We start from the raw sequence: 19,821 nt of genomic DNA, 5'->3' as shown, positions 1-19,821 counted from the left end.
TCCAGGATAAGGTGGTAGGAGCCAGTAAGCTAGGGGAAAAAAATGGCTACATGTAGTCATTCAGGCATTTTGCATTTGCAGTATGTTTCTTCATATTTTCTTATGCACTTTCTTCTATTATTCAAGGTGTCAAGAAAATAAAAATACTTTAAATTTGGGTCATTGTTATTTATTTTGATTAATCTAAGTTCTTTTCTGCAGGTTTAGAATGTAGTTTGCTTTCCTTTTTTCAAGTGATTAAAACTGGCGCTTATGAAAATGTATGATACTGCTTTATTGCATGGAGGAGCTACATTTGGTTTTCTGAACTACCTTGGTTTGGTACCATTTAGCAAGCTCAGGGTGATGAAGGCCCTTGGGTATCTTTGTGAAGGTAACAGAAAAGTTGTGCGAAAGCTTTGTGTCTTTGGTGAAGACAATGGAGGTTGGAATTCACAGGGAGCAAAGCAGAGAGGTGGGTAAATATGTGAAGGGAAGCAGGGGGGGCAGCATAGTCGTGTAAATGATTTGAGGGAATACTTTATTTTGGATGAGAATGAATAACCTGGAATTTAGACATCTAATCAGAAATTTTGCTTGTAAGATCAACTTATATTTTCTTAGATGGTAATTCAAACGTGGGATTTTTTGTCCACAGTTACTGCTTCTGCCTACCCTAAGTTTCTGCTGTTTATGTGCTGATAGCTCCTTTTACATGTAAGTGCTCTTACATTTTTGGCTTCTTAAGTGAAAAAGTTGAAAAATTTGGCTTTAAATCCATCGTAACAGAGATGTATTAATGCCAATCTTTGAGCTAATTTTTGTTATAAAGCTTTTATTACTTCAATTTGAATTGTAAATAGCCTGCTTTTTTTCCAGTAGCTTAATTGTCATCAGTGTAAAGAAGTGTTTGGTGTTATTTTAGATTTTTTTTTTTACTTCCTTTGAAGGACTATGCTGGCCAACATTTAATGAGATAATAATGTCCAAGGCTAAGCTGCTGCTCTTACTGAGTTAGAAATGAGGCTTATTGAATTAAAAGTAGTCTCTTTAGATTTTTTTACAGTTGGCCGTTTTTTTCAACTTTTAGGCAACTGTAGAAATCTATGGTTAGTTTAAATACACATATTGTCCAAAGAGAACATCCTTAGAAAACAGCTGAAAAAATTGATAACAGCAATTTCTTTAAGTGTCCATTCCCCTGCTGCAGACAGATAAAGGAGAAAACACCTATAGTAATACTTTTAAAATACATTAAGAGAAACAAGCTTCAGTGTTCTCTGGCTGTCCTTGAGGTTATGCAGAGTTTAAAGGCTCCTACAGTCGAGGTAGATTTTGAAGCAGATGGGCATATATTTGAAACTTCTGGGTTTTTCACTGACCTTTTATGCTGGTGATAGAGAGAAGTTGTGTGTTTTATCAGCAGCTTTCTTTAGAACAACTAGCTATTCATAGTGAAGTGAGAAGTCTAAAAATTCTTTTTTGTACTACCCGTGACTCAATTCATTGCTTAAAGACTAGGTAGTTCCATTTCTTCATCTCTGGTTTTAGCACCCACTTTTGAGAAGATCAGACTGTGTTGGTGTTCCCTGGTTTCCTCTTGCCTGCTGGAGGAGAAAAAAAAACAAAACAGCAGAGCTCCTTCAAAGGGTACTAGACTGCGAGGGAGAAGTAGTCATGATGCTAGAAACTTCTGGGCAGGAGAATTGCTGGCGGAACTTCGGTTTTTGTACCTAGTGTTCTTGCAAACTATATCCTTGAAAAATGAATGTTATGGTAAATGCATCTGCCATATTCAGGAGTAAAGAAAATGAAAGTAAATGCTCTGAAGAAGGGGATTGCTGTATATCCAGAATTGCTGGGGGTGAGAGGAACTTTTCTGATATCAGTGCTACACAAAATAAAACTTTTTCCTGGAAATTCTGTCAGGGTGACTTTTGTCATTTCCTCAGCCCCACTTTTATTGGGGGTGGGGGAAGGTGTGTATGTGCGTTTGTATATATACATATGTACAAAATCTTTTTCATAGTGTAAATTGAATTGTTTATGAATCAGTTGTGTTCGATGGGATTGGTTAAAATCACATTCTTTTTAAGGTGGTATTTAAAAATACATGATTTTTTGAAACAAAAATTTAAAGCTTGTTTTTTACTTTCGAGGGGAGTTCTGTTTCTGATTCTCAGGTAGCAAATAGAAAAGTGAAAGTAATTTAGATATCTAAAGAAAACACATCAGGAAAAAAAAGTCTTGATTACAATGTAGAAAGTTAATTTATGGGAATTTTTACTTCATTCTAGGCCCGTACATTCTAATTGTTGTGATTCTTGTGTTAACACATTTAAGAAAAGCTTGTTAACTCTGTTAGAATGAAATGTTTCATTAATCATTACAACATATTTTGAGATAAATTGTCCCTAGTTCTTACTTGTTTGTAGATAAATTCTGAGTTTATACAGAGTTTTTACCTTCAGAAGAGGCGAGGTTTTAAGCCTTTTTTATAGCATATTGCCTAGGAGCACTTAAGTTTTTTGTTAAGGTTTTTGACTTATTAAATTAAGTTTATGAATAAGAGCTAATGGTGAAGTAATGAAGGCTGATGTCTCAAAACGGCCATGCAGCAAATTAATGTCATGCTTCCTTACAGAAGTACCTGTATAGTGTTATTACTCACTGACAAAGCCTTTCAGTGTAGAATGGAACAATAGCGGTTAGAAATTTGTCTCGTGAATTCCCCTCAACATCTGTTACATCACCGGTAGCACTTATTACTCTGTTGTAGGAAGGTGATGCTAACTGACTAGCTTAACAAGAAAAGTGTGGGTTTTTAAAGTTAGAAAAAAGAGATTTGTCATGTAAGTATAAAGTAATCAGCACCAATTAAATAATAAGCGTGTTTAGACAAGAACTGCAATTCAAATTTTGTTTCACAGCTTTGTTGTCAAACTTCTGAATATATTTAGTGTCTTTCTTTTTTGTTTGTGGTGTATGTATGCAGGAACATTTGAGTGAGATGCGGAGTAATATACACATGTCTAAGAGTGCAGTTGGGGGAAGGTTAAGAGACTCACCAAACTGGATGGGATTACACCTAAACTATTTCACATTGAAGATTAAACTTGTACATTTTCTTGTATGAAAGACAGTTCTTCAGCTTGATTTACAAGCAGTAAAGGACCAGTCAGCACCTTTTCTTGTAGCTCATTTAAATAATAAGCTAAAAATGTATCTATAAATATTATTTTAATAATTTTAATTTTTAAAAAATTTCCTTTTTACAAAAACTCTCATTAAACAAGTTTTTATGGGATTTTTCTTCTACATCGTAAAGTTGTATATGAACTTTTTATCAACTGTCTCTTGTCTAGACTTTTATTTTACAAACTTCTACAACATCTGTCACCCTGGCTTCCTGTTCTGTACATTTCTTAGAAACCCTTTTGAGTGGATAATTTCTTATATGATTAAAAGACTTCGAGAAACCTGCTAAGTTATTTAGTATAAACTATATGCCCTACTTGTGTTGGAATGTATCACTTTAGCTCTTCAAATGGAGCAAACAGTATAACTGTTACAAATAGTTATAAAATCTGGTTTCAGTACAGACACGTTATTATTAATTTATGTGAGGCTGGTAGTTCTGCCAGTATTTGACTGTAAGGGTTAAAATCCTGAGCTTGAGGACACCTGACAGTAGTTTAGAAAAACTTGTGCTAACAGTTCTGCCACTCTTAGGGCAAAGCTTGAACTTCTTGGGTGGGAAGACAAGCATGAAAGCTTGTGCAAGGAGGAGATAAGTTTCTTATGTGATGGAAGAGTTCACGTTTGAGGGGAACGAGTCCAATTACTGATTTCTTAGAGCTCATTTCGTTCCGTAGCTGGGAACAGAACCCAAGGTTCCTGCTTGATAGGCCAATGTACCATCACGTAGCTCTGAAACTGGTGGCAAGATGTGCTTAGTTTTCCTCTGCTTTTCTTCATGGGAGGTGGTGTCCTGTTATGCGTGCTCTGTATGGTCTGTTGCAAGTAGATCTGTAATTTCCAAACTTGGCAGTGACTTGTGAGTTGCTATCCAGCATAATTTTATGTGTATTTATATATAATGTTGCTAAAAACCTAGGAAATTCCTTTCTCCTGTGTGCATACTTCCAGATTACTGATATTCCTATTGAAAAGAAAGCAAGCAAAATATTTGGTCAGTGTTGTGTGTGTAAGTGTCAGCTCTTATGATCACCTTGCCCCTTTGTGACTTAGCTTTTTCAGCAGACTGGACAGTGCTTTTGCTGAGTATATATATTTTTTTTTCCCCTTGCCACATGCTGCGGAAACCCTACCTTGAAATCTCCTAATTTCATTTTTTTCGTTGTTGGTGTCCTCAGCACTAGCAGGATTGCTTCTCAAACTTACAGTCAAGGAAATTTCACAAGGAAATAAAACAGAAGAACATTAAGATTCAGAGTTATTGCTGAGCCAGAGAACTAAATTGGCAAAATAAATTTGGTTTTGTTAGAGCATTTGAATGTACTAAGGGTCATGTAGTGCAAAAGTATAGCTCGATCTTGGAGTATGAGTTAAGAAGCCTAAAATACAGGGACTGAAGAGTTATTCACTTGCCTGCGATAAGTTTGAGTTGGTTTTAGAACACTATATTTTAATGCCATGAAAATTGTTAAATACTTATATGGGGAACATGTTATGCTTTTGAGATTATAACCATGGAAGTTCTAACATGTTAGAACTTAAAATTGGTCGCTTAAGTGTTTTGTCAGAAATGCCTGATGTCTTGTTTATTTGGACTGCTCCATTTTGGAGTATTTAGTTAGGTCTGCAGTTGTATGACTGTTACATACAGTGCTCAAAAAATGTTCTCTCTTTTCAAAACACAACATACCTGTAGACTTTTAATTACTCAGGAACAGAAACTTTTATTAACCAGTTTGGCAGTAAGTGAACCTTTGTTTCCTTGAGGCCTCAAGGAGGTATGGGAAGATGCATCTAGCCAAAGGCAGCTTTAATCAAACAAATGCCTTATTTTCTTAAAATGTTACACAAAATATTTAGTATTTTGTAACTAGTGTACAAAACATAGTTCAGTTGTAACTCTAATAGTTGCCTGCTCAGCTGCTGAGCAGCTTTTTTTATCTGGATGCACTATTGGCTGGTTTGTAAACCAAAATAAGGAAATTTTAGGTAATTTGGCAAAATATTCTAGAGGAGAAGTCCTATATACAGCCCTAAACTGCAACATTTGATAATAGAGGTTTGGAGATTTGCAGTTTAGGCTTGTTGTATAGTTTTACCTCCTCTTTTGTTATAAATCTCTACTAGTTTTGTGTCTAACATTTTAATTTGTATTAAGATACTATTTTTATTGCTGGCTACCCATCTGAAATGTTAAAAGAGCTTTTTGTATATGTAGTCAGCTGTCTGGCGTGGCTTTACAAGACAGTGTTTTAACTATGTATTGTGTTTTAATATACAGTCATTTTAGTGTTCTTAAATTAGTTTTAAACTTGGTAATAATTCTAAGTCTCTGCCATAAGCATATGTCATACATAAGAAATAAATACTGCAGAAGAGCCACCCCTGTAGAAAACTATTAAAAAGGTATTTTGCATTAAAGCATTCAGCAAAATAAAGAAAAAGGTTCTAGCATTTGCAATGTGAACAGAAGCTTCCTTTTTTTTCCAGTCAGTACCGTAATTGCCAGGTGTTTTGTGTTGAATTTATGGCCTAGTACCATAACTTCAACTTCAACATGTGTCATTCTTCTTTTCTTTGTCAGGGTGGTTGGAGTATTCACCTGGGAGGGGACAGATGACATTTGGAATTTCTTCATGCGGGAAAAGTGTCTTTACTACTTTCTGGTTAGCTGGTTTAACCACTTTTGACATACAAAATGAAGTCTTCTTGTATCTTTTTTTGTTGTTGTTGTTTTTAGTATTTTTTTTTCTCCAACTCTTTTTTTCAAAGAAGGGGCTTATCTTTGCTTTTTGGAAGAAAATGGTTAGAAGCTTATTTCTGGCAGGATTCAGGGTTATTGGAGAGAGTACTTGTCCCTAGATCTGGATGCCTGGATTCCAGAGATGGATAATATTTTAAGCAATGTTTCTTGTGGTAATCCTAGATGACTATGCAGTCAACAGTCTGCCTCCTGAATTCTGTCCTGAGTTATGTCAGGACACGGTTTCGTGTTACTGGTTTATCATCTAGCTGCTGCTAAGCAGGTACTCCTACTCCACCTTGCTCCAGACCTTGTTGCTTTCCCCGTATCAAAGCTAGTGGTCTCGCCACTGTGGTGTTTTAGCCAGTTCAGCTGGCTGATCCAGTGAAACCCTCGTGCACGGAAAAAGAAGAGAAAAAACTTCTGAATCAAACCTTTTACTTGATGATTACCAAGTTCATTGCAAGGGGAGTAGTAAAAGCTGTTGGGGGAAGGATGGAAGGACTGTTCTTTTCCTCAGTAGCTGGCTAGATGTGCTTAACTCTGTCATGAACTCAATTTATTGGTTGAACGTTGCAGCATTCAGGAATGAGGATTGTCTTGTGGACGTAGCGTGAGGTAGTCGTGAAATACGATAGAAATGAGAACTGCTCTTACTAGGAGTTTTGACAGAGTAAAGGAAGGTTTTTTGCATAGGCCTCTAGATTTAAAATAAATTGTTTTTTAAATTTCAAGGGGAGAGAGAGTGCAATAAAAATATAACTTTGTTTTTACTCTTAAAATCTCATTCCTAATGCTGGGATGAAAAATGGACTAATACATGCTGGTATGTTGTATCCAGTTTCTGTGGAAGGGGAAGAAGATCAGGTTTTTCTATTGGTATGTCAAAAGGGAAAAGTTCATGGATACTCTCAAGCCATTCTATCTATTTAACAGCAGTGTGTGAGGAATTGTTGTACCTAAAGATTGCTTTGGTGTGTAGTATCCAGTTGTGCATAATTTGGGGGCCCTGTGGAAGGATCTGATGTGTATCAGGAGCGTGGAACCGTTGCCAGCTTCTCTTAATTGGAAAGGCTTATTAGCATTCAACTCCTGAAAACAAAGATTAGATCTAGCAGCTAATCCCAAAAGCCAGTAGGTGGCAAATGGAGAAAGAGGAGTCTTCAGAGTGATTGTAGGGGAGGAAAAAAACCAGGGAAAAATATGTAATCAACTAAAACCAGGAAAAAATTGTAAGTGTTGAGTAGTATTTTTCATAGGCCTCTTTTTTGATTTATGAATTATTCCAGATGACAGGGAATGAATAAAAATAGAGAAAATTCTTTTGAATGTTCTGAATTTGAGGTTAAAAAAGTATATATTAAAAATGTTTAATTCTGGAGCATATGAATTAGGTGAATGTTGGCTTTGAATTAGACAAAATGAAACTTCCTGGTAATACAGATGGTCCTAACCAAAGTTTTTCCTTCAGGGAGAGGGCATGTCTTTATATGTAGCAGATCTAGCTTGCTTGTCATTATTCTGGATGTTTCTGTAGTGACAGGGCTAACATTGAAGAAGGCAGATCTTCTGAAGATATTAGTGCTGCCTTTATTTTCTCCAGTCTGTAAACTGATCTCTGTATTCATAAGATGGGACAGGATTTTGTGGGCTGCTCTTTTTGGTGGAAACAGAAATGGAGACCCTCTTTGCTACCATAAAAGAACTATATTATTTCTCTTGCTGCTGATAGCAAGAACACACTAACTTAAATTGCATGTTTGTAAGATGCAGGGCAGTGAGCAAAATCAATGTTCAGTGTACTAAAGTTTGTTTACTTTTGGAAAACTTCAGTTTCTTAGAGTTGACTCTGAACTGCTCAGGAAAAAAAGGAGTTCGCTGTGCTATTACCCTGATCGTTGGATTGTCTTTTCTTCGAGACTTGGAAGTGTATGTGGCCTTGTTTTTGAATTTTGCTGAATTGTGCAATATAAGCATTGCTATTAGGTATTGCAACACAAAAAAAAAATCCCAAACAAAACCACCACCACCAAAAAAAACCCAACCCAAACAAGCAAAAAAACCCCACAACCAAAAATCTTAAACATCTTTCAAGCTTGGTTGTTTTTTATCTAACAGTTATTTGATTAGTGTTTGTTGTAAATATCGTTTGGCAAGCATTAGCTACAGATTTTGTTTAGAGATGCTATTCGACCAGGAACACCTTCTGAGACAGAAATGTCAAATTTGCTGTTTGATTGTAATTGAAACAAAAATGCATGACTTCAGCATGAGGAGTGGCTTGTGGTAAGATAATCAGCTCTCTCAACCATGTGTAGAAGAAATTCGGTTTTCAGAAACTGTAATATCCAAATTCAGAAGTCTTCAAATTTGAATTTCTGATTTTTCTTTCTAAATAATTCCTCTTCTACGGTTAATTTTTCTACATGCATGCACAAAGATTTGATTATCTGTCAGAGCTAATAAAAAAAAAAGAACTTCTTTCACATAAATAATAAAAAAATTTTAAATTCATTTGAAAAAATGTCTTTAGCTTTTTAAAGGATACATGAAAAGCTGCTTTCAGTTTTTAAAAGAATAAAATCAACCTAATTGACTTAAATGTCAGCATCACTGGAAAAAAGGTCAAGGTGCTGAATCCCCCCCCCCCCAATAATTCCTTGTGAAACTAAATTTGCTCTTCAGTATTTCACTGAAATTGTTGGCAATTGGTTTCAGAATCCATCTTAACTAAAATCCTGTTCTTTCTGAGGGATTATTTCTTTGAGCTGTGAAATTTCTTCTCAAAAGTACAGAGACACTCAACCTCAGAAGTTAATGGCTTATAATTATGCCAACGGCATGAGGTTCAACAAGAACAAGTGCCGGGTCTTACACTTCGGCCACAACAACCCCATGCAGCTCTACAGGCTGGGGGAAGAGTGGTTAGAAAGCGGCCCGGTGGAAAGAGACCTGGGGGTTCTGATCGACAGCCGGCTAAACATGAGGCAGCAGTGTGCCCACGTGGCCAAGAAGGCCAATGGCATCCTGGCCTCTATTAGGAATAGTGTAGCCAGCCGGTCTAGGGAAGTGATCGTCCCTCTGTACTCGGCACTGGTGAGGCCGCATCTTGAATCCTGTGTCCAGTTCTGGACCCCGCACTTCAAGAAAGATGTTGAGGTGTTGGAGCGAGTCCAGAGGAGGGCGACCAAGCTGGTGAAGGGTCTGGAGGGTCTGACCTACGAGTAACGGCTGAGGGAGCTGGGGTTGTTTAGCCTGGAGAAGAGGAGGCTCAGAGGTGACCTTATTGCAGTCTACAACTACCTGAAGGGAGGTTGTAGCGAAGTGGGAGTTGGCCTCTTCCCAGGCAACTAGCGATAGGACAAGAGGACATAGCCTCAAGCTTTGCCAGGGGAGGTTCAGGTTGGACATCAGGAAGAATTTCTTTTCAGAAAGGGTCATTAGACATTGGAATGGGCTGCCCAGGGAGGTGGTGGAGTCATCATCTCTGGATGTTTTTAAGAAAAGACTGGACATGGCACTTAGTGCCATGGTCTAGTTGACAGGGTGGTGTCAGGGCAACGGTTGGACTGGATGATCCCAGAGGTCTCTTCCAACCTGATTGATTCTGTGATAATGATTACGGGGCAATAACAATATTTTGAGACTAGAGCATCTAGTGACAGGTACTCAACACTTTTCCAGTGCTAAGAAAGAACTGGAAAAGTTGTTTGCACCACAATATTAGAAGCACAAGATTTTCTTTGCCTAGTATTTGAGTGTTTTTTGGAAAGGGATCTTAATGTGTTATCGGTGTATGGAGAAACTTTATGTTGTTTTATTTGTTAATGTAAACAGATGGGTTTACTAGGTGAAATTAACTCCTTGGGAGGGAATGTTTAATATTACTTTGAACTTGAATAACTTTACTATTTTACCCTGCTGAATCTCACTGTTGAGAAAGAAGGGAAGAGGAGAAACAATTCTGAATTTCCCTTTATTATTTGTTTTTCTAAGCTTGTCGTGGCTTTGAAAATTCCTTGAGGAAACCATTTTCTCAGGACAGAATGCACCCGGTGCATTGTGTCTGCGTGCCGTGGAAAAGGAGGTGGCTTGTTGCAGCAACAACTCTTGCTTTAGTAATATACCTTTCATATTTACAACAAACAAACAAAGACAACACGCAGAGAAGGAAGAGTGCTGTTTGCTGGAAGAAAACATGAGAAAATGTGATGATGCAGTCAGTCACTAGATTTTAGAAGCAACATGTTGCTAGTAGCTTTTGTGACCTGTCTTGTGAGCTTTTATTTGTTTGCTGCTAGGTGTACTCAGTAACATTGTGTGCAACGGCTCATCCCCTTTCCAAAGGATATTGTATGTCCAAATCTTTAATTTCACTCTTTTGCCTTTGTTGCAAATGTAATATTGGTCATTGTTTCCATAGTGAGTAGTATCTACCTGGATATATGAAGATTAAAGTTTTTAACTCTCTCTGAATTTCTTGCATGTTGTTATGTTAGTATGGTTCACTAAATTGGTCACTAACTGTATCTGTTTACGAAATCTAAAGTCGTGTTCAGCATAGATTGAGTAGCAGATTTTGTGTGTGCTTTCAATTGTCAAAAATCTTGTGCAGTATTACAAACTCAACTCTTGAAAATATATTTGACTAATGGATCGCTCTTTTGGTTTTCCCCCTACAGGTTCGATCTGTGGATGAGATGAATCATGAGTTTCAAGCTCTTGCCCTAGAATCTCGGGGAATGGGAGAGGTAATTATTGAGGGCCGAGAATCCACTTGGTGGTTTGGAAATGGTGATACAATTTAAGAAGTCTTAAATAATACCACATGAAGAAAAGAGCTTAAGACCAGATTGATTTTTCAGGCAACTGAACATTTGTGTTCTAAGGTGAAAATAAACGTACTTTGCAAGAACAGTGGCCTGGTTAGTGGCTGGATCTACTGTGTTAACTGTGTCAGTCTTATTAGGTGACTGATACTTTTGAGGAAGCGACAGGGTAATTTGTTTGATAGTTTGTGTAATTCTGTGAAATGAGGCGTGTGGCCAGCTCTGGGGCCCCCAACATAAGAAGGACATGGACCTGTTGGAGTAAGTCCAGAGGAGGACCATGAAGATGATCAGAGGGCTGGAGCACCTCTCCTATGAAGACAGGCTGAGAGAGTTGGGGCTGTTCAGCTTGGAGAAGAGAAGGCTCTGGGGAGACCTTCTAGCAGCCTTCCAGTATCTGAAGGGGCTACAGGAAAGCTGGAGAGGGGCTTTTTACAAGGGCATGTAGTGATAGGACAAGGGGGAACAGTTTTAAACTGAAAGAGGGTAGATTTCGATTAGATATTAGGAAGAAATTCTTGACTGTGAGGGTGGTGAGACACTGGAACAGGTTGCCCAGAGAAGCTGTGGCTGCCCCCTCCCTGGCAGTGTTTAAGTACAGGTTGGATGGGGCTTTGAGCAACCTGGTCTAGTGGAAGGTGTCCCTGCCCGTGGCAGGGGGCTTGGAACTAGGTGATCTTTTAAGGTCCCTTCCAACCCAAACCATTCTGTGATTCAGTGTCACTGTATCTAAGCTAGTGAAACAATTGCTTACTACCTGTGAGAAGCCAAGGAGACTGGGATCTGAAAAAGGTTTGGCTTCTGAAGAAGTGAAACTGGCATACCCTAGCAGAAATGTGTGGTAATTTTTTTTAAGTCAGTGTACTATGGGGGAGAGGAATAATTTAAGATTATGGAGGATGACTGAGCTCCTTCAAAAGCAGTTCCCTGAACTGTTTAGGAGATAATCAACATGCATTACGGTTACTTGCCCTGACAGGACATGGCAATGAAATAAATTAACGTTGAACTAAGATTTCATATACTGATACTTTTGTCTTGCTGGATATTTACCTAATTCAGTTGATAGTTGAACCAGTGACAATATTTCAGCTTAACTTTCTTAAAATGATGATAGAACTGTGATCACTATGGAAACCATAACTTATTGATAGAAAACAAATGCCATGTTCTAGTTTCTGGGCTGACACATGTCTATTCTTACTTGATTTTTTTTTTTTTTTTAATTTAATGAAGCATTTAACCAATCAGTTGGCTTCTCAGCAATTTTTGCTTCACCCGGGGTTCCGTGTTGACTTTCTTGAACTGTCTGCTTTTTGAAAAAGCAATAATACATGAAGCCCTGTTCTTTAGAAAGCGGAGTAGCCACATTGGATATGCTTGCTTACCCCCCAAACCCCAGCTCGTAAAGCTCCTTTTGAAAGGTAAAAGTGTTAGTAAGGTGTCTGTGATAGTACCAACAGTGTAATAGAGTGGATGGGTAAAATTCATATTGGTGTTTTTTCTTTTGCCACTCACGAAGTACTCTGAAAGATTGAAAGCAGTGAAAGTGAAGGATGGCACAAACGCCTGGGAATTAAATTGAGGTGTATATGATTGCTGATACAGATCTTCATTTTGGGTTATCTCTGATTGAGGTAGATACTTCTGCATGATTATGATTTTGTTTGTTTGTTTTCATGGTATTCTGTGGATCTGTGAAGTTGTTTGGGGAAAAAAAAAAAAGGCACAACAAAAAAAAAAACCCACACAAAAAGCCAGAGTCTGGTACAGTAATATAGCATCAGAAATTGATGCTATATTGTGACCCTGCACTTACTAGATTATTATGTCTCATTTCATCAGTGTGTTCTAGGTATCTTAAGGTAATATACGTTCACATAGCTAGGTTGACTTACTCAGTAGCTTTCTTAATGTGTTGCACAACAACAAAGTAGTTCTGGAATAGATTGCATGGCTGTTTTAACCTTCTTTTTGATGATAACCTTCCAAAATATTAAAGGAAATGTCCTCATAAATACCCTTGTAAGCTAGAATTGGTAGTTGTACATTCTTACATGCTGCCCTCTGTCTGCTTTGAAGGGTGTGAAAGGGAGGTCAAGTGATCTGCTTCTAGCTGTTGGGAAGTTGTTCTCTTCCTCATTTTCTCTGCATAGATTTTTCCCTGAATTGAAATTAATTTCTTGTTCATAATTCTAATCCTTCTTGGTCTTTTTTTTCCTGACTGGGAATCAATACTTGCAATTAGGAGGCTGTTAAGTATTACTTTTCACATCATTACTAAAACCAAGACTATCTGAATCCTCAAGCAAGTATCTCTTCCATGTGCTAATGTAAAGGAATATAGTATGAAATCTGTTTTCATTGTACCGTAACACATTTTGGGAATAATACATACTGGAAGTCCTTCTGTTAAGCTGTCCATGTGAGCTGCATTCAGATGGAGCCTGCTATCAGTCAGTATCGGGAATAGGATAGCATAACATGAGCCAGATGTACAGTTTCCTTAATCTGTTTCTGTCTTACCATTCTTTGTTATTATATTCCGTAAAGAAACAGACTGAAGTTTTATTAGCAGGAGATCTGCTGTATTGCAGGTATCTTTCTCTAAATGTCTCCTAAAATTTTAGCTGTTAGATAGGTTAAGCACAGATGATGCTTCTGGCTCCAGCTCCCAAAAGCTGTCATGACCCTTAAGGTCATGATAATATTCTGACAAAATACTGACACACGGTGCTATTTCTCTTCTCTAGGCATCTGTTGTTTCCTATTTCAGGGCCAGCATAGTGGGCTTTAGGACCTTTAGTGTGACCTAATACAGGCATACATTAATTGCTGAACAGAATATATGATGACTATTCTTATAGAAACTTACATGGTCAAAGCACACACAGATTTAATTTTAGGGACAATGTATCCATTTCTGGTGTCAAAACTTCATTCAGAGAAATTGTAGAAAGCTCTGTAGGAATAACTTCTGATCTTAAAAAATAAATTAAAAAAAAATAAAAATCCTTAATTCAAGAGCCAGTAATCGAGACTTAGCAGTTACTTATTAGAGAGCCTGGTTAAGAGGCAGCTTTAACATAAGTGGTTATTATCTATGCATAGAAAAGGGCTTTGTTCATCTGGCAGAGGCATACCAAGGATCAGTGCTGATACTGAAGACACTTTTTAGCGTACTGTTGGAAGAGCTTAGTAAGAAATACAGCGATCTTTTCCATTATTTTGAATTCGGATTGGTTGTACCTTTGTGAAATTTATTTTTATTGGATTAAATGCAGGAAATACTGAGCAAAATGCATGTTATCAAAGGGCAAAGCATGATGAATTTAACTACTTTTATTAATTTGTGATGACTTCTTGATTAAGTCTTTTTCAATAGAACTAATCAAGTGTGTTTTTCCCTCCTCTGTTAAAGAGGAACACACTTGTTTTGTTTTTCTGAAAATACTCTTTTTTTATTTTTTGAGTTCTACAATGGAATAGTTGACAGCTGCTGGAGCTGCTCATTTATATGGCAATCCAATAGCTAAGACAACCCTTTAAAAACAGCATAGTGTATGTCATATCCATCATCTGTCAAAAATAAGTGAATAATAAATCTAAATCACTGGCCCTCAAGGAGGTGCAAAATTGTAAACTTTCAAAAATTCCATTTATTTAAATATTTGAGAGACTTCTTTGTTGTGTAGAAAGTTTGATCTTCAATAGGATACAGTTTAAATTTACCCTCTTGAGGTATAGGTGATGCATTATATTTTGTGTTAAAGATATTCTATAATCTTTGTGTACCTGAGTACATGAAGGCCTCAAGCAGTTGAATGTATGTTTAGAATTTGAGAGTATGTAGTTAAAAAAAAACAAAAACAAAAACAAAAAAACAAAAAACACAAAAAAACCCCAACAAACCAAAGCAAACCTAAAAAAACCCCCACAAACAACAACAAAATCCCCCCAAAACAGTTTTTACTTTTGCAGTGAGGATTATTGCTGCTTTCTACCAGTGGATGTTTTTTTTCTTCTGATAGAAATCCTGTGAATGAGTTCTGAAATCAAAACCAGTATTGCAGTGTGTTCTGCTCTGAATTTGCATATTGTTCTTGACGTTGTGTTCTCTGAACACCTGTCTGCTAGGGGAATTTACTGATTTCAGAGTAAGCAGACTTTAAGGTGATGCTTACTTTATACCCAAGATATTACTTGATCTGTTTTATCCTGACAATGTTGTGTTAGGTTGTGACACCTTCACTTTTGTATTTCTCATAGCTGTCATCTCAGCTGGACACGTTTGAACTTGTCTGCATTTAAAATAAAATGTGATTCTCTTTCTCAAAACCAAGGTTTCATAGATATCATTAAATGCTTACTTTCTGTTCTACCACTATCTACAAAATGAAAAATAAGTAGTATTGCAAACTTGTTACAATATAAAGCTAAAAAGGATCAGTAGATTGCATAGGCTGATCTGAAATTTACAATATCTTGCTTTTAGTTGAACTGCAGTTGTGAGGTTCCATTAGTCTATTTCTCTGTCCTCTGATGGCTAACTTTGTCCCTTAAATTCAGGGTAAACTGAATATCCTGGTGCTCCCAGAGTATGTTTGGTTGACACCTGGTGATGGTTATCTCATGCATTGAGAAAGTGGGCATCTCTGTCCGGGCAGGGTATAACACTCTTGCAAGCATAATACTCTCCTATAGTTTTGTTGAGTTTTGGCTGTTTATCATCCTCCACCCTGAGTCCTTCTGTGTTAATGAATTTATGTAAGGAACCCAGGGATTTCAGTAGGTTAGCTAGTCAAAATATTTTGTTTCCGTTAAGAGCTCTGAGCAGCACAGAAAAACAGCAATCACGATCCTTAAGTTGCTCCAGAGGAGCTCTTGTCACCTCTGTTTCAGGGTTAATATAGTGGCCTGTTAATGGCAATCTTATCCTCCTCTTTATGAGCTCTTTCAATGCTACAGTAGAGAAATACCTAAAAAAAATACTCCTTAGTGGTTTCATCAAGGCTCATGCTAAGCAGCTGTGAAGTTCAGAAGGGTTTTTTAGTCACTTAAACAACAGGAGAATCAAAGCTCCAGAACGTACTTGTTTATTGCAAACAAAACTTTATGAGATTACATTTGTTTTTTTTCTAAATTCACAAAATTTAAAATTTTAAATTGACCATTACGTTTTGCAAAATTTGATGGATTACGATGCTGTCTTCAGAGTTTTTCCCTGTTTTTTTGCAGGTTGTTTTCATTGTAGTTTCGGTTGATAGTCCTTGTAAAGTACGTAATATATAGTCTGAGAATATATTTTTTTAATTACATATTCAAGAGAAAATGTGATGTGTGGCAATTGTACTGCTACCGATGGGAAAAGTTAGAGGAATAAAGTAAAAGTAGTAAAATAAAAGTGAAAAGAATGCTGACATTTGAGGTATTTTTGTGTGGTGCTTCTGTCACGTCACACTAAGTCTTCTATCCTCGAAGACAGTACAAAAAGTGATACTGATCTGACTTGAAACTTTCTGCTTTAGAAGTAGTAATGAAAAAAAAACACAGTGAAATGAAATCGTTGGTCTGTGGAACTTCAAATCTGAATGCCACAGATCTGTAACCAGCAGATCCCTGTGGTCTAAAGGAGCTGACTTGCTACCATGTGTGTTAGTTACTTTCTAAAATTTGGAACATGATGCATTTCTAAGTGAACATAACTTCACAATAAACTACTGCTGTTTCTGGTTATCATGATAGCATTAGTTAAAGGCCAAGCTTTTGAGCCAACATGGAAAGAAAGGCAGTGTTAGTTTAAGTTTGAGAGGATTGACTTGGTTTAACAGAGGGATTAATTTGATCAGCTTTTTTCACAGCTGCTTCTGTATTCTCTATCTCTCCCTCATAACTTCAGAATCTTGGCTTTGTTGGGGTCACTTGAGTGATTTCTTTATACAGCATCAGCTTCAGTAACAGAACATAACTTTTAAGTGTTTATAATTATTCCTTGGCAATGTGTGCTTCCTTATGTAAAGCTGACTTTGGTATCTAAAATGAATTACTTGTATATCCTCTTAATAATATTGCTATTTTTGGTCATTTGTAAGCGTATTTTAAATAAAACTATTTTCTCTTTTGGAACAGCTTTTACCTGCCAAAAAGTTTTGGGAACCTGATGATTCAGCAAAAGATGGACAAAAAGGGATATTCCTTGGTGATGAGTGGAGAGAGACTGCATGGGGAACTCCTCGTAAGTGATTGATATATATGTATTGAAAAATCAGTCATGTTTACTAAATGTTATTTCAAGGTAAATTAATATTATAAATTTTAATTGTGTATTAAATTTGATTTTCCTATAATTTTAATTGTGAAAATGTATACTGCACTGGTGGTTGTGTGCCAATAACACTTTTTGAAACTGGGATTTGGAATTTTTTATTTAATGTAATTTTAGTCTTGTTTAATATTGCCTCTGTAATGAAATGCAAAAACATTACAAGTTGTATTTAAAAAAATACAATAGGTTTACTTATTTATTTGTTTTTAACAGACCATTCTATGTCCCAACCTATTATGGTACAGAGAAAGCCTGGACAGGGTTTTCATGGAAACAGTGAAGTAAATGCTGTGTTGTCTCCACGATCAGAAAGTGGTGGCCTTGGAGTGAGCATGGTAGAATATGTGTTAAGTTCCTCTCCAGCTGATAAATTGGATTCCCGGTTTAGGAAAGGAGCTTTTGTAAGTAATGTAGTGTGTTAAGCTTGCCTAGTTACCTACTATGGTCTCACTGTCTTATATGGTTATATTTTCATCTCTGTTTGTCCATTTTCCTTTTTTAACTCTCCTCTTTAGAAGGAAGTGTGTGGTTGCTATCTGTCTGTCTTCCTTGGTTGGAGAGGGCAGAAGAGGGAAGTGGTTTGGGAATCTTGACTTAATAGCTGTCTTTAAAAAAGTACTTTCCTAACACTTTTAAATAAAAGTAGGAAAAAGATTGCAAATAGCTTAATTTAAAATGTGTGATGGGCTTTAGTCTAGATCTTCCTATTCTATGTTTCCATATGGGTTTGTTTTGTACCTGATGTTTTAACTGTATAAAATAAACTTTTATCTAATTTGAAGTGTTACTGCTTTAACAGCACCGCTATAGTTAAGGTTGAGTTAGCTCTTCCATTATAAATCTTGGCATTCCTTTTCACGTTTTGGCAGTTATTAATTGCATGTGGTTGAAACTTGATGACCAAGTTACCCACCAAATGCAATTTCACTGAAAACAAACTGTTTGTATTGTTTACGTGCACTGTAGTGTAGAATTAGGTCACCTTGTGGTGCTCCTATTGTGTTCTGTTCAATATTCAGAATCAAACAGATTCTTTTTCCTCAGGGCACTAGAGATGCTGAAACAGATGGACCTGAGAAAGGAGATCAGAAAGGCAAGGCTTCTCCGTTTGAGGAGGACAAAAACAGAGATCTTAAACAAGGAGATGATGAGGATGTTACTAAAATAAATGGCAGAGGTTTGCCAAATGGAATGGATGCCGATTGCAAAGATTTTAAGTAAGCTTTTAACTGTTTCTCAAGAAGACGAGCATGTCTCTTAAGGGCAATATTACAGTTCTGGTTTGTGTGTCAGCTTTAAACATTACCCAGCTGCAGACTGATTCTTCCTACCTCACGTCCTCCCTTTCCTGCTGTGCCACATGTTTCTTAGGATGTCATTAATGTGTGTGTCACTTCTCATGAGACAAATTCATCTTAATATAGTAATTATTCAAAGTAAATGGGTACCTTCAAAATGTGGTGAATTAAAGAGGGATGAAAACTTTAACCTTTTTAATTTCAAACTAAATTCCTTTCTCTCTCTCTGCTTCTTTTTAATACTCTAATTTCTGCATTTGATTGTTGTTGTAGAGAGTAAGTCCTACAGAATTTTAATTTTCCATCTAATTTTGCTAGTGGATACCACAGCCTAACACAATTATTTCTGCACAAAAGTCTGTATAGAAACCATTTATTTGACTATGGAGAAACACTGTGTTTCCCTATTCACATAGTTAAATGTCACCTCTTCAAAGTATAGAATGGTGGTGTGGTTTGATTGTTTTCTTAGGGGAAAAAAAAATTTGACCAAGCTTGAGTTTTTGAAATGTAAACTCCTATATGACAGCACAGCCAGCCTGTTTTTTCCTAATACTAAACTGCATTTTAAATTGGGTATTTTTAAAGGACTCATCTTTGTTTTTAAATGACTGTGATGCATTTGTAACTGTCATACAGAAGAATTAACAGTATCAGAAAACCAGAGTGCTGCTCATAAATTTATATTAATGTGATGAACATGACTGAGTAGTTGTGGTTTCATTAGTTCATAATTCAACAAGTATATTAAAATGCATGTTTGAATCCCATACGTAAGTATTTCTTACCCTTTAAAAAATGTATTTACCTGAGGCTAAGGAGGGATTCTTCAGGTCTATTTTTCAAGACATATTATTGAAAAAGAGTATAATACCGAGCATATTAGAGAGCTCAAATTAGCTCCTTTCGGATGCATGCTGCAATATGCACAATAAAGTAAGTTACCTTCAATAGTATGTGTAGAAAATGGAGAATAAATTTTGTCCTGCTTTTCTTTACCAGTATCTATTTCAATTTTGAAATAGTTGCTTGCAAAGTACCTTTTGTATTATTTAAAGAGAGAAATTATTCAAAAAGACACAAATGCAAAAAAGCATCCAAAGCCAGTAAACCTCTCTCAAAAAAAAAAAAAGGCCATGTAAGTTAAATGGGCTGTATAAAGTGGTGTTATAAAGCCCTCCAAACAGAGGTTTATAATTGAAGTATTGACACAACTTTAACTATAGCAACAGAACAGTACCAATATAAGGAGCAACCTATATTAGGTAAACATAAGTATTAACAAAGAAACTTTGTCCTGTCCTCCTCTTTTTATTTCTATTGTACTTACAGCTTTTTTAAACTAAAATATGTACTGAAATAACTGCTTTTTTTCTTTTTGTTCTGCACTTTGTTGATACTGTATGTCACTTGGGAAGAATAAGGAATATTAAATGGCTTCAAACTCAA

At 36.5% G+C, this 19,821-nt stretch overlaps 1 protein-coding gene across 9 annotated transcripts in view; it reads left to right on the top strand.

The window, feature by feature from the left end:
* PUM2 (pumilio RNA binding family member 2) overlaps positions 1–19,821 on the top strand; it is a 77,646-nt gene that overhangs the window by 13,232 nt on the left and 44,593 nt on the right. For all 9 annotated transcript variants that reach the window (XM_068397564.1, XM_068397545.1, XM_068397584.1 and 6 more), the window contains 4 exons: positions 10,603–10,671; positions 16,879–16,984; positions 17,288–17,475; positions 18,119–18,291. In XM_068397564.1, coding sequence (XP_068253665.1) covers positions 10,621–10,671; positions 16,879–16,984; positions 17,288–17,475; positions 18,119–18,291 — 518 coding nt within the window. In that variant the 5' untranslated portion in view covers positions 10,603–10,620. The remainder of the gene's footprint in view (positions 1–10,602; positions 10,672–16,878; positions 16,985–17,287; positions 17,476–18,118; positions 18,292–19,821) is intronic.

The sequence above is a fragment of the Nyctibius grandis genome, chromosome 1 (assembly GCF_013368605.1).
Source record: "Nyctibius grandis isolate bNycGra1 chromosome 1, bNycGra1.pri, whole genome shotgun sequence".
Classification (NCBI taxonomy): domain Eukaryota; kingdom Metazoa; phylum Chordata; class Aves; order Nyctibiiformes; family Nyctibiidae; genus Nyctibius; species Nyctibius grandis.
Note: the sequence above shows the minus strand (reverse complement) of the source record. Positions and strands in the feature narration are given on the sequence as shown.